The sequence below is a fragment of the Enoplosus armatus genome, chromosome 12 (genome assembly GCF_043641665.1).
Source record: "Enoplosus armatus isolate fEnoArm2 chromosome 12, fEnoArm2.hap1, whole genome shotgun sequence".
Taxonomy (NCBI): Eukaryota; Metazoa; Chordata; class Actinopteri; order Centrarchiformes; family Enoplosidae; genus Enoplosus; species Enoplosus armatus.
In genome coordinates, this window is record NC_092191.1 from 5,435,285 (window position 1) to 5,457,003 (window position 21,719).

Consider the following 21,719-nt stretch of genomic DNA (forward strand, 5'->3'; position numbering starts at 1 on the left):
CCGGACAGGATAGCTAACCATGGAGAATGGCAAAACAGGAACAGAAGACAGGACGGAAGACGTGTCAGAAGGTAAAGCAGATGTCAGATGCTGTTGAAAAAAAAAATAGGTTCTGGTTTGTGCCATGGCTGCAACTAACAGTCATGGTAATGACGGATTAGTTTGTTAATTATGTCTTCCAGTAATCAATGAATTGTTCAGTTTGTAAAAAGTCAACAAACACTGAAAAATGGCCATCACAACTTCCCAGATCCCAAGGTGATGTCTTCAAATTGTTTGTTTTGTCCGACAAACAGCCTAAGACCAAAGGATATTAAATTCACAGCTTACTTCTGTTTGCACATGTTTGCACCACACCATGTGTGACAACATACATGTGCAGTATTTGTAGGGATCTGAGGTACAATGTTCAGTCAGGCTTTCTTTTCTTGAATGGCCGCAGATTATTTATTGGATAATTTATTTAATTCGTCCAACTGCAGATGTCACTCTTCATAGTGTCGTCTTACAGGCGCTCTCAGTTCTGCAAAGAATATAAGAAATTATCTTTTCACTTTCAGTGATGGAGCAAAACATGCAATAGAAAATAGAGCCTGACCGATATTAAATTTCAGGGGCCAATAACGATATAAGAATCCAATACCAATACATCACCCAATATTAATTCTTAACATAAACACATTCACAAGCATTTTTGACAAGGATCTGTGAATCTGTTTTTCTTTTACAAAAATGTGAAATTTATCTTTAGCATTTCTCTACTGCACTGACCAGCTGACATATACGCCGATAGAGACATATCTGCAATAAGCTAATATCGAGCAATAATATCAACCTGGCTGATTTATCAGTCTAGCTCTAGAAGAAGAGGATTACTCTTCCAGGCTCGTTCCAGGAGAAAACAAGAAAGGGTGTGTTTAAAAAGGCTAAACACACAATCCTTTAGTAATCTACTGGATTCCATGTACAGTGTGCAGTGGCATTATTTAATATTATACTATTAGTTGTAATGTCATTGGTAAATTAATTTAAATTAAGTTACAGTAGGAACTGCGAGAAACATCACGTGTTTTCCTGGCAGTGCTTTTGGTTTCTCGATGGTAATCATTTAACCATTTTTATCTGTAAGCTCGAGGTCACTCTGGGACGATATAGCTTAATGTTGACATCTTGACACCAGCTTTTTCTGGCCTGTAAAAACTGAGGCCAGAAGCACAAAGCCAAGCTGTCATACAGTATATCCTGCAGACAGAGAGACTCCACTGTTGGACACAGTATATTCCTTCTTTTGCTCTTTCACAGTTAAGAAGTGTTACGCAGTACATACGTGGTACATGGCGCCTGCGGGCCTTAACATATATTATTATGCATAATTGACAAAGCATGTATTCCAGACGACCCTCTCAACTGTTGACAGCAGCCTCTAGATTCCCACTACAAACTGAAGCATTGTGCATTTAGACAACCACCGAATTGTTCCAAAATGCACTGCATTAAAAATCCCTCATAAATTTGAATTTGCAGCACTTTCCTCCAGCAGTCAGATCATTTTGTAAACATAAACTCGAATTACCGCCTCGCAGTTATGTTCCTCCGCCAACCAGTCCTGAGTTATGGTGTTGAAAAATGGCCAAAAGGACATTATGATGTCACAAGTTGCTCTTTTGATGTTTTGCATAAAAAAAACGTCATCACTTAATTGTTGGATCCCATTAAATATCTGTGTGAAATTTTGTCATAATTACCAAATCAATTCTTGAGTTAAGGCCGAAAAAGTGTTTTGTGAGGTCACAGGGACCTTTGACCTTTGACCACCAGATGCTAATCAGTTCATCCTTGAGTCCAAGTGGACGTTTGTGCCAAATTTGAAGAAACTCCCTGAGGGCGTTCCTGAGATATCATGTAATCAGAAATCAGTAGAAATGAATATGTGACTCCATCAGGAGACACCTGGAGCTGCCCCATTTACAATGAATAGGAAGATGTCATAAAAATGGACATAAAAACGATGCTTGTTCTTGCGTGTAGATGGAGAAGGACTGGCATGTGTAGCACTTTCACATGACTACTGAGCACTGATCTAACCTTGACTTCTGTGGCATCCTTGTCATAAACCCTGCTGCACCTTTTACCACCAATTACCTCTAACACGTCACATGCATGCACACACACACGCACACACCTCAGAGCCTGTACCATTTAGGCTGAGTCCTTACCGCAGCGGCCGGGGTTCGATTCCGGCCTGGGCCCTTTGCTAAATGTCATCCCCTCCCTCTCCCATATCTCCTGTCACTCTCCAAGCTAGCTCTACCAAATAAAGGCAAAAAATTCCCCAAAAATATCTTAAATTAATTTATAATGGTTTATATGCTTCCCAATGTTTTTGGTTAAATGTAAGGGATGTGTTCCTTGAATTAAGAAGGTTTATGCACCAGGAGTGTGTGAAAGGTATTCTGTGAGTTAAAAAGCATATGTTCTTTACCGTTTAATTGTTAGTTTACATAAATGCATTTACTGCAGACAAAAGAATCTATTGAATCAACGGTGTCAACCAGCCTTTACACTGCATTTTATAACATAAGTCAACGCGTTAGATTTGGAGGGAAATCTCCCAAAATTAATTCTGGGAAGAATTAGTAATGCTACTGGAGTATGATAAACATCTCTACTATGGTCTCTCGTACTTATGCAGAGGTATCACAGTGAATCTAACATGAATACAGAACACTGATTATAAATTATGGCACATGTGGCACCTGCAGAATCTTTACATGCAGTCTTCTATGAATCTTGAAACCTCGAGTATATATATATATTTTTAATTCTGTGAAGGTTTTGAAAAATAGATAAATACGTAAATAACTAGATGATGACTTAAATTGAATGAATAAGGTTCATGTGACAACAGTAAGGTTCATTGTCTATAGTGGAAGTTTCCACCTCTGATCTTTTTCTCTGCTTTTATGTTTACACAACACATTGTTTTCCAAGGTATGAACGAAGAAGTAGTCATATAATGGAATCAATCGCTGCCTGTGTCGGTGCCTACCTGAGTTTTTTTGTTGTGTTTTTTTTTCTTTTAGATAAAGAAGAACATGTGGAGGAGGCAAACCTAGAGATTGCTCAGGTAATCATGGGCTCTTCCTTTCCACTCAGCTCAAGTTGGCTTAATACCTCAAAGGGGGTGAATTTAAAAGAACAATGACCAGGGGCAATGTTGGCTGTTAGTCACTCACTTTGACTGGAGGCTGGTAATATGTTTCCTCTCTCCTCTGTCAGTAGAACTGTTCTACAAGGAAAACCGTAACTGCTTTCACGAAGTTCACTGTGCTCTTAATCTGCTATTAACCTGCCACCAGCCAGTAGTTTAACATTTTCTTTTCAATCTTTCATGGGAAAACTCATTAGTCATTAGTCATAAGTCACAGAAAGGTCAAAGGTCAGTCTAGTCATGTGAGGCCTTCAATTCTCTTCTGACATTCTTGGATAGAAGATGGTATCCTGCAGTTCAACATCCACTACCTTGATATTTACACTCACTGTGCCTTGACATGCTTCTTTACAAATGTGATTTATATTTGACAAATGAAAGGAGATTTCTTTCAACACAGACCGGGATGAGAAATTTATATTACAGCAAATACTGCAGACAAGCAACCTGAAGCTACAGATGATATAATATCTGTTGCCAATTCAAAACTCACAATGATTGAACACACTGCATGTCCTCTGTGTTGACAGCGCTGAATAGCTTTTGTATTTATTTCTCTCATTAACTGTTCCCTCAGTGCTCAGACTGACCATTTCTATTGGTTAAAGACACAGTGTTGAGCTTTCCAAGGTGTTACTAAAAGTGTCACTTTATATAAAGCAAAGCTACAAATCGTGTTCGCTCAGCTTGAGAGGAACATGGCAGAGAAATCGCAGTGTTCAAGCTCCTCTAATCATAGTGCACGTGGTGTGAAGGCTTGTTTTATGTTTCTTGAATTCTTCAATTTGCACTACATCTTATGACATTGGATGAGAAATATCAGCCTAACTGTGTACTAACAAATGTTGTAAACAAAGATGTTTACATGAGATTTTCAGGCAAAATATGTTCGCAATGTAGGATTTACTTGACCTGATGTAAATTAACAGAGTGAAGTTTGGTCTTTTAGTTTTTATTATGACTCACAAAAGTTGCCAAAAATGAAATATTATTGTTTTCAAATTGAGCTTTGAATTCACTTTATGTCCTCATGAACGTATAAACATTTTAGTGTTTACACTATTACACTATTATTTACTTATTCAAAGGAATCAACTGCAACATTAGCTTAACTTGTAATTGAAATAATTAAATAATGAGATCTATGAGGAATTCATATTGTAGAGCATCTTTAGATCTGCAACCCCAACGTGTAAAGACGTACAGTAACACTGTCAACCACTGATAGCATCAGAAAGGAAGAAGAGCAGCAGGCAAACAGGACAGATATTCCATTCAGTCTGCTGTCTGATGCCTTTCACATGACTGAGAGAGCGAGCGAGCAAGAGAGAGATGGAAAGATTGGACGAGCGAAAGCTGCTTCAACCCATGATGTGTTCCCACGAGCTGATTCAGTTATCCCTGCTGAATAAATTCAATCAGCTATGAGTGAAAACTGCAGGGAAAAAGGGAGGCAGATAAAGAATCCACGACTCATAGAACATCAAGAAAGGACGAGGAAATGACATTTGTTAAAAGAAAAAGCTGAACAATGTATATAAGAAGTAATGATGATGAAGGGATGAGAAGAGGAGAGGGAAATTAGGTGAGTATAGACTGTTGAAAGCAAATGTTCTCTGCTATAAAAGACTGCACAAAAGTCTAAGACCCAAATGAAGATGCACCAAAATCACAAAACATGATGGAAAAACAAGACTCATAGACCTAAAGACAGGAAATAAAGATATAAGAAGAGAACAAAATGCACTTAAACAATAACTACAGATCATCTTGTGATGGGATCACACCAGCCGCAACACGAGTACTCAGTAGTCATTTCTACATTATAACATGAGCACTCAGTAGGCCTACTCATGAATCAGACCACAACCGCACACTAACACGGTATTTTGTGCAAACATCCGTTAAGAACACCAAATGCGGGCCAGGGGCATAAAGTGGGGGAAAGTACTCAAAATTTTGCCACGATGACACACACACACACACAGACTCACAAGGTGACAACAACACCAGCCACTCTTCATTTGAAACCCCCCCCAAAACATGCCACTGAAAACATTATGTTTTCTTTTTCTGGTGACGCAGCTGCAGGGCCTGGTGGCTGAGCTGCGTGAGGGGCTCCATGCTGCCCTGACGGAGCTATGCGAGCTGCGTCAGAGGGACCACGGCCTGGAGGAGAAGCTCCAGGCCCATCAGACTGACGTGGATGATAAGATAATGAGCCTCAAGAACTCGCTCAACACTTTCAAGGTGCTGGAGACGCAGTGAAAACACAAACACACACACACACACACACACACACACACACACACACACAGAGTCTATTCTTGGTGAGGTGGAGAGGCCGCTGTAACATAATTTAGGACATCTGACTGGAACTCTGGTGAAACTGTAAACTAATTTCATTTATTAGATAGAAAGGCATCTCTCTCTCAGACACTCTCACTGCTATTCAACAGTAGAGGAAACATTGACCGACATGTACGTCGTCCCACCCACATGCCACCAGTATAATAAAAGTTGTATCATATTTATCATGATTATCACACCACAGATTGTGCACACAAGAAGAATACATTTCCCATAAATTCCACCATGTCTTAATGAATATTTATCTATTTAATATTTATCTGTTTTAGTAATCTGACGTCACAAAACTATAAAAGACTCACAGTGTAAAATGCAGCACAGACACTCATCAGTTTACAGCAGTTACACTAATGCAGTTTCTTGGTATAATCTGCTTGCAGGAGGAGCTGAATGTGGCGTTGTTCCACATAACAGATGTGTCCAGCAGACAGAGAGAAGTACAGAAGAGGATCGAACTGTTGCAGTCAGAAAACACCAAAGATATCTTCTCTCATCCACACAGGTAGGGCTGAAACATGCGTAATAAAGATGTACCGTAGATACGCGCACATTTGTTTAATCCACAGAATACATTATGATTATCTTTACTTGTAAAGACAGATCGTTACAGTTTAATCTTTCCTGAGCTGATCTCCCCAAACAAATGCAAAATCATAAACTGTGTTGTGTAACTTGGCAAATCATTTTTATCTTCTTTTACTTCTCCTTCTACTGCTGATTGGTCCAAAAGCAGAGAGAGCTCCAAGGCAGATGTGCTAACGGCATCAGCGGATGAACACATCTGTGTGCCCAGCCAGTCAGACCTCAGTGTTATTCAACACTTATTTTCCAGTCTGCCACATAGCGCGTCTCCACAGAGGAGCACCACATCGACACGGAGTGAGTCTATGTGTGTTTGTCATTCACGTCTACCCACTAAACTGGAAAGGAAGAAGTTGAAGTGAAGAATAACAAATGGCAGATCCATGTCATTCATTCCTCCCAAATGTACAACTGAGCGCCACAGGAAATCATTCCTGCCTGTGGCCATCAAACTGTTCAACTCCTCCCTCTGAATAAACAGAATACACATATACTGACTAAGTGCAATACATACATATATATATATATATATATATATACATATATAGACATACATATACATTGCTGTTGTATATATTTTTTACTTTACTTAAATATTGTAAATGTGTATATTTTATTTTCTGTTTCTTATTTTTATATTTTGTACATACTTATTTCAAAATTTATGCTGCTTGAATGGGAGCACTAGCACTGTACAATTTCCCCCCGGGGATCAATACAGTGTTTCTGATTCTGATTCTGATTCTGATGAGTCATTTACTCACATTTGTGTGTGTGTGTGTGTGTGTGTGTGTGTGTGTGTGTGTGTGTGTGTTGCAGCCTCTACCTCTGAGCAGGAGGTTCAGCAGCAGCAGAGAGGTTGTCCATCCAAATCTTCAGCGTGGGGAGAGAGAAAGAACAGCAGAGACGACACAGAGACACCCAACAGCCCGACTGAAAATAGTAAGAAATATATGAGTTAATGCAACTAATAATAATACTACTGCTGCACTTCTATTACCACTAGAACCACTACAAGTGCTACTATTACTACCAGTGCTAGTGCTGCTGCAAGTAATGTTGCTAACGCTACTACTTACAGTTTGCTCACTAATGCCCAAACACACACATTACACGCCCATTCATTAAAGGAATAGTTCAACATTTTGGGAAACACGCCTTTTCGCTGTCATGCCAAGAGTTAGATGAGAAGATCAATGCCACTCTCTTATCTGTCCTTTGAATGTAAGGCCACAGCCAGCAGCTAGTTAGCTTAGCTTAGCATAAAGACTGGAAACAAAGGGAAACAGCTAGCCTGGCTCTGTCCAAAGATAATATCCACCTACTAGCACCTGTAAAGCTGTGAAGTTATATCTTTTTCTTGGAGTTTTGTTGTCACTGTAAGGTTGCCAGGCAACCAGAGGAGGCTCCCACAAGTCACTATGTTAAGAAATAGTAAACATGAAACGAAAAACACATTTTTAAACTTTAGAGCTTCAGAGCTGCTAGTTGGTGGATATGTTACCTTTGGACAGAGCCAGGCTAGCTGTTCCCCCCTGTTTCCAGTCTGTATGCTGAGCTAAGCTAACTGTCCCCTGGCTCAGACTTCAAACTCAATGGACAGATATGAACGTGGTATCGATCTAACTCTCATCAGGCCTTTGCAGTGAATAAGAAAGCTACACACGACTTAACTCAACATAGTTCTGACTTATATTGTGTTTGTGTGTGTGTGTGCAGATAAGAGACAGAGAGTTGCTCTGGAGCTGCTGGAGTCAGAGAGAGTGTATGTGTCCCACCTGTCTCTGTTACTGAAGGCCAACATCTCCTTTAATGGATCAGAGGCTCTCACTCCCAAAGACAAACGGTAAGCCTGCGGACGCACAAACACAACTGAGATCAGTTTGACAAAACTGACAAGGGGTCAATATGACGAAATCTCACCTGGACATCAAAAACAGACATTAAACAGTCATTTCTCTCTTTGTCCGTCTCCCTGTCTCACTCACATCCACATAAACACACACACAGATCAAATCTCTCAATTTAGACTTTATCACTGATCTAAATTGAGAGCTTACAGTGAGGGGAGAGAACAGGAAATAAACTAATCAAATAAAAGCAGGTTATAAACACCAGTGAGACAGAGAGGACGCTCTTTCAAAAAGACTCCACACAGCTTGCTAATGTAATCAATGTTTAGCTTCAGCACACGTGTTCCTAATGACCTGAAGCACCAATGAAAAGTTGCAAATGCTGAACCTGAATGGTATTTGTAAATGATTGCATTTGTTTTAACCTGTTTTACCTGTTGTCAGATGTCTGTCACATAAAATGGTTCAATAACTGTCAGAAGGTTTATTATATTACACGAAAGTACAGCCATGAGGGTTGTTTGCCATTACTTCTGTATACGAGCCAGTTCTGGTAGCTGAAAATGCATCCTTACTTGTTTTTTTCCGTCGTCTCTTCTCCACAGGAAGGCCAGATTTCATGCAATAATCCAATTTTAAAGGCGAAAAAAAATTAGAAAACAATTTGAAATTTTCACTTCTAAAATGTAATGTGAAAACACGTGCTTTAAAATCGTTTTCACGTGGTGTTTTCTAATGTGATTTTTCTGTGAGAGAAGAACGTGTTTCATTCTTATTTTATTATTTTTTTACGCCTTCACTTGTTCGATGTTAATACAAAGCAAGTACTCCCTATAATTGATCTCTACCCTCTCGCTGTCTTTAGTCCGTTCCCCAGCTCTCTAAGGTTTCTGATCCAGCAGCACCTCGAGCTCCTCCACACTCTCCAGGAACGTGTGCTCAAGAGCCAGTGGCAAGGCATCATGGGGGATGTGTTTATGAGGCTCACCAGCAAAGAGGTATTGACATACATAGTGTAACTTGTATGAACTACTGGGCATCCGATCAAATTAGCACTAAAACAGATGCATGAACATCAAACTATACTGGGAAATGTTTTCTCTTTTTCTACCTGACATTGGGTTCATCAAACAATATTCAGCTGTCATCCAAACTTTGCTCTGTATCCCTGCGATAGTTTCCCTTCTTTGCACTGTCTCACAAATTTTTGTAATATTTTCACCCTTGTGGAATAAATATGATATGGATCTTTTGGTATAATGCAATTCAATACACAAACCACAGCCTCCAAAATGACCACAGAGTTGAATCAGCATCTTGTTGACACATTGCTGATAGATCTGTTGTTTCTGTGGGTATTTTAACAACCATATTATATTAAAAGATCTGGACCTCCAGTTTACACTGTAAATCAAAAACTTGACATTCACAATGCTCAGTGCTGTTCCAGGCTAGTTAATGTGGAGGGGTCAAAAGGTTCGGTCTTGTGACTTGCCATTTCTAATGAATCTGAATCGCTTTGGCAGCCATGACAGACATTAAATGAAATGTCAAATTCCAGCAGAGCCACATTGACAGCCGGAATACAGATGTAGTACAAAGACAACAACAAAGACAAAGTGATTTTGTTATCAGTGTACAAAATAAGTGACTGCAAAAAAAGTATCCTTGTCTTTAGTTGACAAAATTACACACAGGGATCCTATATTGGTGATGCTAATGTAATGATTTTTACATATAAAAAATACATAAAGAAGTGCACTTCAGGACTTCCTTTTCCATTTGAGGGGACATCCAGTCAGACAAAAGGAATTCAATTTGCCACAATAATGTCAGTAGTGTAAAAAACAAAAAACACGTTTCAGGGACGTGTGGATTTAAAGTACTAAAAATCCTTTACTGAAAGGACAAGAAAGGTTCTAGATGCTAGTGACGGCCAAACTCCGGCTGAAAGCTAAAAGCAGACGCAACACACCGAAGCTAATGAGTCTATTCTATTAAAGCCAATGTGTGGCTAATTGGCTCTGAGTGAATGGGAGGAAATGCAGTAATTGGTAAGAACACCTACCTATTTAGAAAATATAAACGCAGGTTCACAAAGCATTGTGGGTCCTCACACACCGACAGCCTGAGAGCTTGAGGACGGAAAAGAATGAAAGGAATCCTCTAATTAAAAGCTTATCAAGGTTTTTTAAAACTATTATATCAAAATATGTCATTCATACTGTTTTTTTGAAAGAATGTTTTGCTTGTTTCATTTGTTTAGTTTGTTGTATGTGCTTATATTTAATGTGAACTGAAAATTATAGATTTTGCTGGTGAAGGTCCTAAAAATATCTCGCCTCAGCAGTTAATGAATTTAAATTTAAATCAGCAACATGTGAATGGCTAATTTGAATAACAGCTGGAAGCTTACTATAGTTTTTCTATCCACACACGGGCTACATGATCTGCTGTCCAAGGTCTAATCAGTCACAACAGACTGACTCTGTCTCCCTACAGAGTGATTTCTTGGACTTTTACGTGTCCTACCTGGAGGAGCTTCCAGACTGTCTGTCAGTTGTCACCATGCTGGCCTCCAGCTCCATGAAATCTTCTGCATTCCTGGAGGTAACAGAAAAGGAAGGGACGTGATGATATGACATGTCACATTGCTTACACCTGCTGCACTAACTGGTTTTGTCTTTCCATCCTGTGCTGCCCTTTGGCTCTGATTGGTCACACGGCGCTTCTATCAGAGTGACATAACCGGTGACGAATCCAAACCCTCCCTCCACACTCTGCTCCTTCAGCCGGTTCAGAGGATCCCTGAGTACCTGCTGCTGCTACAGGTTAGATTAACACACACACACACACACACACACACACATTTAGATGATACATAAAGAAAGAAAGATGATCACACAGCAAAACAGAAAGATGTGTTTAATATCTCATTGATGTTGATGACTCTGAAGACAGCATCGGCTCAAAGATGTGTGAACATAAATAAGTAAGTTATGTATCTGTGTGTGTGCGCAGGGGCTGCTGAGGCAGACAGACGCAGAGCATCCAGACTACTACCTGCTGCTGGTGTGCATCCAGCAGTTCAGGTGCTTCACAGCTCAGTACCACCACCTCCTCCAGCACAACCAGGAGCTTCTGCTGCACAACCGCAAGGAGGTGAAGAGGTCAGGATTACCACTCTACAAAAAATAACATTACATGCATGTGTGTACACCAAGACATAATCTCACTGTTTGAACCAACACAAAGCAGTGTTCTGCCCTGCAGGTCTACCATGAAACAGCTGTTAAAGACTGTGGAAAGTGGGATTCAGGCTAACAACATTGGCTCACCGTACCCTTGCAGCAGTGCCATGCTGTGAGTATTTTTATATTCAGGTAGCATACAGTGAGTTTGTCAGAGCTTTTTGCTGTAAAAAGCTGCCTGCTGCTTCTTGACATAGGGTTGATGAGTCCCCTTAAATGAATCATCTATCCCTCACAGAGAACATGCTAACCAGGTAAGGCGGAGCAAGCAGTGTCTCCTGGAGCAGATCCAGTCTCATCGTTTCCAGGATTGGAATCGGGACCAGGATCCCGAAACTCATTGTTACGACACAGAGTGGCCCTCCAAACTCCAGTTCTTCAGCCCGGACCTGGACTCACGGAACCACAAACCAACAGGTCTGTGGTAACAGAGGCTTCTGGTTATTGTCACGGATGATCTTTCTGTGGTTTCTGATTGATTAGACGTTCTACTTTCGACAGGAATGCCGTGAGATTTATTAGGTTGATCTCGGGAGGCGTCAGTATGCTTCAAATTAACTGCTTGTCAGATTGTCGAACAGCATCTGAAAGTAATTTCTGTAACTTTCTGAAACTCACAATCTGACCAGCAGGGGTTTAACCCTGGTCCACCCTGGTAAAGGAAGGTCTGCCTAGTCTTATGCCAAAGTCTAACCCCCTGAAAATTTGTTAATAACCTGACTCGAATCAATCCCTTAAATCCAGGACACAGGTCACAGTGTCCTGGGTCAACGATACTGGATACACTCGTAGGTAACCGTGGCACCGAGGTATCTATCCCATGTCATATCTACAGGCTTTGTAGCCCTGTTTGCAATCATTCTGTTTATTTTGTTTATTTCATGATGTCACTTTGTGTATCCCATGTAGGGATTCGTCAGAAACAGACGTGCAACCCATGTCACTTAAATGCTTCTGGGACAATTGTCCCATCAGTCAACCAGTCAACCAACCTTTGGCTTTCAGGTCTTGGCAGTATCCCAGAGAGTGAGGCATCTGAGAGGTCCATGTCTTACCAGCATCATCTGCCCTCCAGACCTGCAGACTTCCGTCATGTTCAACCGGGCTCTGCTCTTGCCGATGCCCTCGGAGAGTTCCTTCTCCCTCCAGAACCCCCAGGAATGGAGAGCCTCTATGAAGAGGATGGGGGCTCCCTCCATGATGTCTCCATGTTCGACCGCTGCTCCTCTGCTTCTTCAGATTCCTCCATCGACATTGCCTTTGTGAAGTGCCCCAAAGCCCCCTCAGCATCACATCACGTGATGGCAGCAAATGTGCCGAAAACCCGGGATATCTTTGGCAACGGTGGAAGCCAGGGAAATGGTTACAACAAAGTACCCAACAGAGGGTGCGTGTCTCCGGATGAAGCTGTAATGATGCGTCGCAATCAGCATCGCCCCCTTCAGGCCAGCCAGCGTAAGAGCAAGGTGAGCTTATTTGTATTTATGTACAAAGAGATAAAGATTCTCAAATAATTGTAATAATAATAATGTGTAAAAATCAACATGTGTCTTCTCTGCTTTCTAGTCACTGAACGGACTGCAGATGGACAACACAGTTAGTGGTCTGGATGGTAGTCCTTTATCAGACCACCTCCATAGGGTGGGACTTGGCAGCCATGCCAAGCTGGAGCGCCAGGGCAGTAAGGGCAGCAAAGGGTGTCCCACCCCGTCCCGTAAGGTCCACAGCCCCCCAGGGAACAGAGTGGATACCGACAAACAGAGCGATGATCTTCATGGGCTGCTCAGCATTGTGAGTTTCAGCGAAGATGTGAACAAATTAATGTCTTCTGACTCAGAGTTGTAGGGATTTAGTATCTTGTTCAAGGACACCTTGGCAGGCCACAAAACTGCTGATCACCCCAACAACAAATAGGCATTAGTCAGACACAGACAGATCCTCTTCCCCACTTTCTTTTTAAACTCAACAACAACATTTAAAATCAAGCAATGCCCTCGATCCTTTTCTCAGTTGTATATACGACCATCATGGTCTTATAGAGACAGAAACACTATGAATGGTACCTAATATAATCAAAACCATAGTTGAAGTAAATATGTTGTTTTCAAACCCACCAGGACTCCGGGTTCCAATCATGGGGGGATGAGTCAAAGTGGAGGGGTGGGGCAGAGGAAAACAGCCACACCCCCTTCAGCGAGAGGAGTCGCAAGCAGGACAAAGGAGGCTTCAGGAGCTCGTTCAAGAAACTCTTCAAGAAGAAGTAAGAATGATAATATTTCATGGAAACGTGCTCATGAATGACTTGATAACATAGTTGCTTTCAAGAATTTCTGGGAGAATTGAAAGAAAAGCACCTCTGATGTGTCAGTAAAGCCACAAAGAAAACCTTCAAAAGCAGCAGCTTTTATGGAAAATGCTAAAAATATTACCACTCATGGGTTGGACATGGAAGAATCAAACTGCACCTTCTTTCTCACAGGAGCGGTGATGAGAAGAAAGAGAAGGGTGGTGAGAAAACACCAGAAAACCAAAACAGTGAACACGAGACACCGGGGAAACCCAAACTGGTACATCTGGAGATAAACCGTGGCACAGCTGTATGAAGACCACTCTACCACACACACAGACACACAGACACTGTCACAGACTGATCAAATATAAAACACATGCATGTTTAAGCATACACACAAACTGTACAAGTACAACATGATTTTTTGTTTTTTTACATTTACAACTGCTATATAAATGCTGTACAAGTATAAACCATTTCACTAAGCAACATTTCCTCTAGTCATTTCCAAGTATAAATGTGAGTTGTATTTGAAAGACAAAATCCTGCCCCTCGCCCTCATAATGAGGGAAAGCACTTAACATGGCTGTTCTGTGGACACTATTTTTTTAACAAAATAGCACTGACGGTTGCACTCTTGCTCATGTTCTGTGTTGTTTTGTAATCTTAGCAATAATAAGAGTCCAGTATCACTTGCTCACACCAACATGACACAGGAGGTTAAGGTTGCAATGTGACTTAGATTTCATTTGTTTTGAGCCATCTTAGATTAAATAAAACTGCAGTTAAGGACCAAATTAAAGTTTTTGTCAAATAAGATGTCAAGATGTGGTTACAAACCTGACCACTAGAGGGCGTAGTTTGGCACTATACATCCCCACACTGTAAATAGCTCCGCTCTACCTCCAGTTTCTAAAGAAAAATTCAGATAACTAACTCCTTTCTTTTCAAATCTGTGCAAACCTCGATATTTATATTGGCAGGCTTTGTTAAGGGTTTCACTCTTTTCACTTTCTATCAATTTGCTTAATGTCTTCAGCTATAACCAGAAATTATTACATTGTGCATTTACTCAGGAGAACAAACCTGATTGTATGTGTATGAGTATTTTTTGAGTTGTTTTGTTAAGAGATGAATGTGACAATCAAGAGAAACTAAGAATGTTCAATAAAGAAAATGTGTTATGTTGCTCAGCTGGTTCCTTGAATGACAAGGTTGTTAAAATATGACTTTTTCGTAGGCTGGATCTCCTCTGAGACATTTTTGTGATTTTGGGTCACAGAAATGAGAATGGACTACACTTGGACGGGGAAGTTGTTATAAATGGCAGGACACGTCTCAAATGAAGCTATCAGCAGATTAATTGCTTCAACGTTTCAGTCTTTGGCCAGAGTGGATATTGCTTCATTTTAAGGGTCACGTGCCAAAATGGTTGGGAACCACTGGTCCAAGGCCAACTATTAAGTTAAAACATGCTCCTGTTAAAATAATTCACATGACAGGTTTAAAATATAAAATATAAGTGTCCCAATGCCATGACAGTGAGCGTGACTGTGAGCCAGCATGCACAATACCAGGACCCTGGAACCAAAGCAGCTAACCGCAATTCAGCCATCATCAATTTAATATTTTACACTTCTTTTCCCACTGTGACGTGTCAAAATGTCTTCCACTCTACAGCCCATCAGAAATAACCACAGGACACCAAATGGTTGAGTTCCTTCTTTTTAATGTGTTAACCTGTCATCTCATAAATCTGTTACACTTCTGAACCAAAATATAGGCAATTATACAGTATGTAAAACAAACCCATTTTTATTTTACACTATATACATTTCATAACGTGTGCATTGCATTATGCAAACAAAAGACAAAGGTGATGTAATAGCGACAGAACAGAGGAGACGTATTGTGTTGTGTACTGGGAGGAGACCTGGGATCACACAGCTTTTGCAAATAACTCATCAGTGTCTCATTCAGGAAATCCAAATATCTGGAGCCCACATCATCTTAAAACAATCCCAATCAAATTCACATGTGATTTGACCTAGGAGTAATTGAAGTGATGAAACACAAACACACTTTTTAAAATTTCAGCAAAACCCACAACAGAAGGCCATGATGGCACCTGCTTTAGGGCAATATCGATTCAATTTGTGTCCATGACAGCAGTATCTAGGAGTCATCGAAGCATCATTCAATCCAACAGAAACTTACTTTGTTACTCTGCAAAAGGAACAGTTTCTCCCCAAAATTAAAAGTTATGAACCCAACAGAATAATGATAATGGTATGAGATTTTAAGACTAACTAAATCAATACGTACTTTCCACGATTTTAGATGCGCAGCTATGATACAGAATTAGGTTTTTTTGTGGGCTTGAGAGTTAAAAATAGGTTCAAAGAAACTGGGTATTTTAGACAAAGAAACCAAGAAAACATAAAACAAACAAAAAAAAACCCTTAGTCATTTTGAGTGGAATCTCTCATTCACTTTGTCTTCGTGTGATTTAGTAACGACTATTGATTTCTCAACTTTTGTTCATTTACGTACGTCAACTGAGAGGACACAGACATTTGAACGAGTCTCAGAGAACATGTAAGACTAACCTTGTTATACGCTGTTGACGGCTGTCTTTCAAATCAGACATAGTGTTTGTTTTTTTTTCATCTAGGACATACCACGAGGTAGACTAATCTAAATTTGGCCATACAAATTTTCAACAACATATTTTGGCATGAGATTGAAAATATAAAATGTTATGTTCTTTGACATCAACCGAGCCCTAATGTAAAGGAATGTTTTCCAAATTTATGATGAACGGGCAACAAGTTTGGTCATGCAGGGCTGCTGACATTCACTGATCTATCAAGCAATTGAGCCTAAATATGAAACGTGATTAATTAGGCTTAAAGGCTGACTATGTCAAAGTGAGGCTCTTTAGTATACGTGGTAGAACGAATATCTTTATGACACTGAATGAACAAACTGATAAGAAAACATGTTAAATAACCTGTGTGAATAAAACTTGGTTGCAGCACTGAAACTATGACACTTGTATTAATGGCTGTTGGCTAGAAGCACATGTATTAGCACGATCGGGGCTAAATCGCTCATCTAGGGTGGTGATTCACTTTCATTTTATTTTCCTTCCTGGTTTGAGCTCATTTCTTGCCCTGAGAGTGGATCAACCCCAGCTGTTGCCAGTAGAGTTCAACTGACTTGACATTTATCTCTTCTACAGCTGATTTATGGTCAAATTACAGCCATCAGAGTCCTATGAAGGCATACATTTTCCACTCTAAACGTACTACATGGCAATTAAGTGCGCCGTCTTAATATCTTGGATGATCAATATTTCTGACATTTGTTTTACACACTCTGTGGGCATTTTATACAAGGAAAGTGAGCATAGGCGAATGATATCTTCACAGTGGATTCAAGCTCTCTACACTTCACCACACTATGCTTGTTTTAGCTACTTCACAACAATGCAATAAAGCATCAGGAGCTGGAATCCAGTGAGATAATCTGTTTATCCACAAATAAACCCCGTGAAAACATGTGAAATAGTGTGCAGGGGCGTTCCTGTCACTGAATGGTAAGAGGAGGGACACACTGCCATGTTGGTAAACTGATGAAAAAAGTGTTTGGATTATGACAAATCCACTTACTGAGCAGTGGAAATCACTGTATGAAAGGGTCATCAGAGGTCAAGGAGGAACAGGCAACAACATGGCGACATGTCCCGTTTATAACCACCTTAGCAACATTCAGCGACACGTCTATACAGAGCTGCAATGTTGTCGTCCATTAACACATTTTCAAGTTACTCCATAGACAGCTATAACACTTTAAAAGGCAATACTGTAATTGTTCCCGTTCACATTGTGTCAATTGGATTTCAGCGTTGTTGTCACAGACTGATGACATTTTAAATCTTTAAATCTTGTGTCTGCTTTTGTAATATTATAGTCCAGTGTTGGGTCACTTTGGGTTGGGGATTGGTGTTAAAAAACACCACATTTCCCATCAAATTTAGAGATTTTACCATAGTGGTAATCAGTAATCACTTCTCTGTCATCATATTAAGTCACTCAATGCTGCATGTGAAGAGCAGTTAAGTAACTTTTAAGTAGTTCAACAGTCTTGCACGTGTGTTGTTTTAGGTTGTATATATATTGCATTTTTGTTCGTCTCGCAGCTGATTGGTTCTGTTATAAGCTTATACGCGTATTTCTATGGAGAAAGTGAAGAAATTAATGCGGAAAAAAAAAGCGATGATGAATCCAAACATTTCAGCTCTGTCAGATTTAAGGTTTAGCGATGGCTTCTAAATTAGGTTCAGCTAAACTAGTGTTCACGTCCTCTGAAGCAACCTGTAGTGTCACAGCTTGTAAAGACTGGTAGTGTACTGCCACATGTAGACTCTACAGTGCACATCTACATGCATGTAGTGTGATCTCTCATACAGATGTCGGCCTTTAAAAAATCACAGCAATGAAGGCTGAAATTAAAAACTTCTCCAAATATGACTAAAATGGATAAAACATTTGGACTTACACAGAAATTGAATTTCCCGCCCCACTTCAGGGCTAGCTTCTGGGCTAGCTTCAGGGCTAACTTTTGTTCTACTAGCTTTAATTGCTCAATGTGTTTCATTAATTCATATAATTAAGTTTTCTGTCCATAATCTAAGTTAAATGGGTATCTACTATTGTACTAAATAATAAAACGCATTATTTTAACAAAGATAAAAAAGAAGCTAACAACTATTTTGTTAGCATTGAACAACTGTGACAGCGCTCTTCAAGAGATGTTTAATGCTAACTAATTGTTTTTTTAATGACAATGTGTTCAATGTGTCCAGCATAGCAGTACACACCTATTTGCCCAGAATCTTGTTTAAGCTTCTTAGAATTTCTTCTATGAGAAAATCAATTTTGTTTTGGAGGCTAGTAGAACAGACGCTAGCTAAGAGTTAGCTAGCTAAGAATGGGCGTTGGGCCTTTAGCTCTATATTTTACTCTGTACAGTAAATACGTTTTACCTGGCCTAAGTGTGATTGTGTCCTAGCTTAATAGATCTTTTTTCAAGCAGTATTTTAAAATCATTATTAGCGTTTGTTTTATCCTCTTTGGAGTACCATATGGGAGGAGTTTTCTGCCGCAATAGTCCCAGATCATAGTAAAATACATCAAACCATTTCAACAATTTTATGTTGTTTTAACAGAACAACTCCACCCATGTGGAATTCCACAGAAGTTCAATTTAACGCTAGAAATGAGGGCTAATATAACGGCTAATATACACCAGGTCTACCGCATAAATAGATATTACTTTTCCTTCTGTGTAAATCCAGCTTTTTTCCTGTTTTTTTTTTTAATATCTGTTGGTGCTCTTTTCATGTGTCACTTGTTAAAGACCAAATCTGCACATGATGCACTTGTATGTGCATGTCTACGCACGCACGCACGCACACACACACACACACACACACACACACACAGACACACACACACACACACACACACACACGCACACACACACACACACACACACAGTCATATATTATAATGACATCACATTTGTTTGTCAAATACCTTTTTCTCTGTGCAAATTTTAAACACCAGTGGTTCAATAAAAAAAATGGCATTACAGAAAAAAAACGAAGCTTAAAACAGAATTTAAAAAACTGAAAAGGGATGAAGTCAAAACAGGAGAAACTTAAATGAACAGAACTCCTAATGGCCGCTGCCCTGACGACTGTTGCTATGGTGCAAACAAGCAGGAAGATTCGATGGTGACGCATGCAAAACGAAAATGACCAATCAGTGCTGCTTCCTGTGTTTGCTCAGTCCAATCCTGAGCTCCAGATTGTTATTAGAGTAATATCAGATAACTAAAGCTGTCCACCTGAGGAGACTGCAGGGGTCTTTGCTTCCGGACCCTCGTCACATGATCAGGGAACTAGGAAGTGAATTTACTGCCCTGTCAATCCCCCACGCCTGTCTGTCTCTCTGTTTGTCTCCACAGTTGTACAGAGCAACTATACACACACCTATCTACATGACCAGTCTTTTTAGTGTTCGTCTCTGTCAAAAAAATACTACATTTATATTTACAACAATTAAATAGAGGTCAATTAAGCACTTGTGTGGTGTGGTGACGGGTGTCTGAATTCGATGCTAGCAGAGGTGGCGAAGCTTTTTAGTCTGTTTTCTCTTTTTTTAATCCTTTTTTAAAAAACAAATAAAACAGGAAAGCCATCCTGGTTATTAAAGTTACATCATGCCACAATAAATAAAGGTGTAGTTTTTTAAAAAAAAAAAAAGGCAGGAAAGAGGAAGAGGAAGAGGGAGACAGAGGAAAGGACGATGAGGGAGAGAAAGGTTTTCTGTGCAAGATGGCTCTTCTGTGAAGCTTTAGCGCAAGTAGCAGTAGCAGTAGTAGTATTATGTGTAGAACTAGTAGTAGAAGTAGTGTTGAAGTCAGACTTCTGTGCTGGATGCGGTTTTCCCCAGTGTGCAGTATGCAGGGGAAGGTGGGATGGTATCAGGAAGGATTCTGGGTTGAAGTCGCTCTTATAAAAGGTGCAGAGAAGAGATTCCCCTGGCTATCTCAACCCAAACTGGCCTCAGACCAGTTCCCTCGCCCTGTCAGAAACTTATCCGCAACCCACTGCCTACTACGACACGCCTAGCTAATACACATGTAACACTGCGGTGCATTTTAAACGTCTGCAACTGGGAATCCACATCTGCACCCACGAACGGCCGACAGGAGGTTGGGTGGGTTAGCGGTAGGGTTGGGCTGAGTGTGTCTCCCGGTTGCTCGCTCCGTTGTTTGCATTAGTGGTAGGCTGTTTAGAGAGTGTGTTTATGTGTGTATGTGTGTGTGTGTGTGTGTGTGTGTGTGTGTGTATGTCTCAGTAGCTGTTTTCATGGCCTGCCAGGATGTAGAGGTTGCTGTGGGCTGTAGGGTTGTCTGTAGGCCTGCTCTCCAGCACCACCACCCTGTAAGACAAACACACACACAACCAAAAGCACAAGCGCACACACACACACACACACACACACACACATACAACATCCATTTAGTTTCAAGGGTCTTTATTTCGCCTTTAAATCCTGGACAAAAGAACAGCGCAGTCTGCTTCAGCCATGTTATTAGTTTTCTGAGAAAAATAAATGCAACACTGAGTAATGTAAAGTGTGAAGACATAGTAAAGACCCAGAGTAAAGATTTATTGTAGCAATATGTACAGTCAGTAAGCAACCCACAAAGGATATGGTCCAAGCTTTTAAAAGCCCTGTTATTTGGAAAAAGGCAGCAGAGGGAATTGACACTAAGCCCTTCACAAAGTACACTCTGTTTACCCTGAGGAAAACTGTGAGAACGCTGTTAATACTGTTTTAACAGGGACCCAAAGGCACACACATTCACACATCATAACTTGAAGGGACTCAGTAAGGAGATAATAGACACCAAAATTATCCAGTCCATACAAAAGTAGTTCTTGGTAATTTTGTGCAAATCTCTGACACAAAACTGACAGAATTTACTACATCTGACTTCAGAGCTGCTAAAACTCATCATTTCAAAAAAATGTCCGACTGTTTAAGCTAAAAATATTGTTAGCATGCAGCATCAGACCAGACAAAGATGATGATTTTGGTGTCTATACTGTCATGACTTAACAGGTTAAATCCCCCAAAACTTTGCGGAATTTCCTCAGACACACTCTCTCTTCCTCTCAGACAGTCTTAAAGCTCCTGATCCCGACAGAAAGAGGCAGTGTTTTGGGCTGGCAGTGGCCAGCGAGCAGTGAGTGTACCTGGGCCGAGTGAGGCCTCTGTCCTCGGCCTCTGGATCCCTACAGTCGGCACGTCTTCAGTGATGAGACATCAGAGAGGATATTAACAGAGACCTAAGTGTGTGTGTGTGTGTGTGTTTAATGTTTAAGAAGTGAGGAGAAGGTGTGTATGTGTTGGTGTGTGTGTGTGTGTTCTCACCTGTCTGATCCCAGTAGTCTGAAGATGCGTGTGCTGTCAGAGATCTCCTGGGTGATCTGATGAATAAATGAGGAAGAGAGGAACAAAGTCAAGCTCAGACCTGCCACGAGAAAACAGTCCAAATGTAGGATGGTAACTAAATTTCAA

At 40.4% G+C, this 21,719-nt stretch overlaps 2 protein-coding genes across 3 annotated transcripts in view; one reads left to right on the forward strand and one right to left on the reverse strand.

The window, feature by feature from the left end:
• The first annotated feature begins 19 nt into the window (after positions 1–19).
• Positions 20–13,870, forward strand: arhgef33 (Rho guanine nucleotide exchange factor (GEF) 33). The gene is made up of 17 exons (XM_070916600.1): positions 20–71; positions 3,090–3,127; positions 5,297–5,461; positions 5,962–6,083; positions 6,312–6,460; positions 6,983–7,105; positions 7,883–8,009; positions 8,882–9,014; positions 10,519–10,626; positions 10,755–10,847; positions 11,038–11,186; positions 11,290–11,379; positions 11,506–11,684; positions 12,273–12,733; positions 12,834–13,058; positions 13,385–13,527; positions 13,747–13,870. The coding sequence occupies exons 1-17, from the start codon at positions 20–22 to the stop codon at positions 13,868–13,870; spliced, it is 2,481 nt and encodes an 826-aa protein (XP_070772701.1).
• A 5,345-nt stretch (positions 13,871–19,215) lies between these two features.
• Positions 19,216–21,719, reverse strand: part of LOC139294647 (mitogen-activated protein kinase kinase kinase kinase 3-like) — a 38,808-nt gene continuing 36,304 nt past the window's right edge. For both annotated transcript variants that reach the window (XM_070916570.1, XM_070916569.1), the window contains 2 exons: positions 21,573–21,628; positions 19,216–20,573 (listed from right to left, as the gene is read on the reverse strand). In XM_070916570.1, the coding sequence (XP_070772671.1) occupies positions 20,486–20,573; positions 21,573–21,628 (144 nt within the window). In that variant the 3' untranslated portion in view covers positions 19,216–20,485. The remainder of the gene's footprint in view (positions 20,574–21,572; positions 21,629–21,719) is intronic.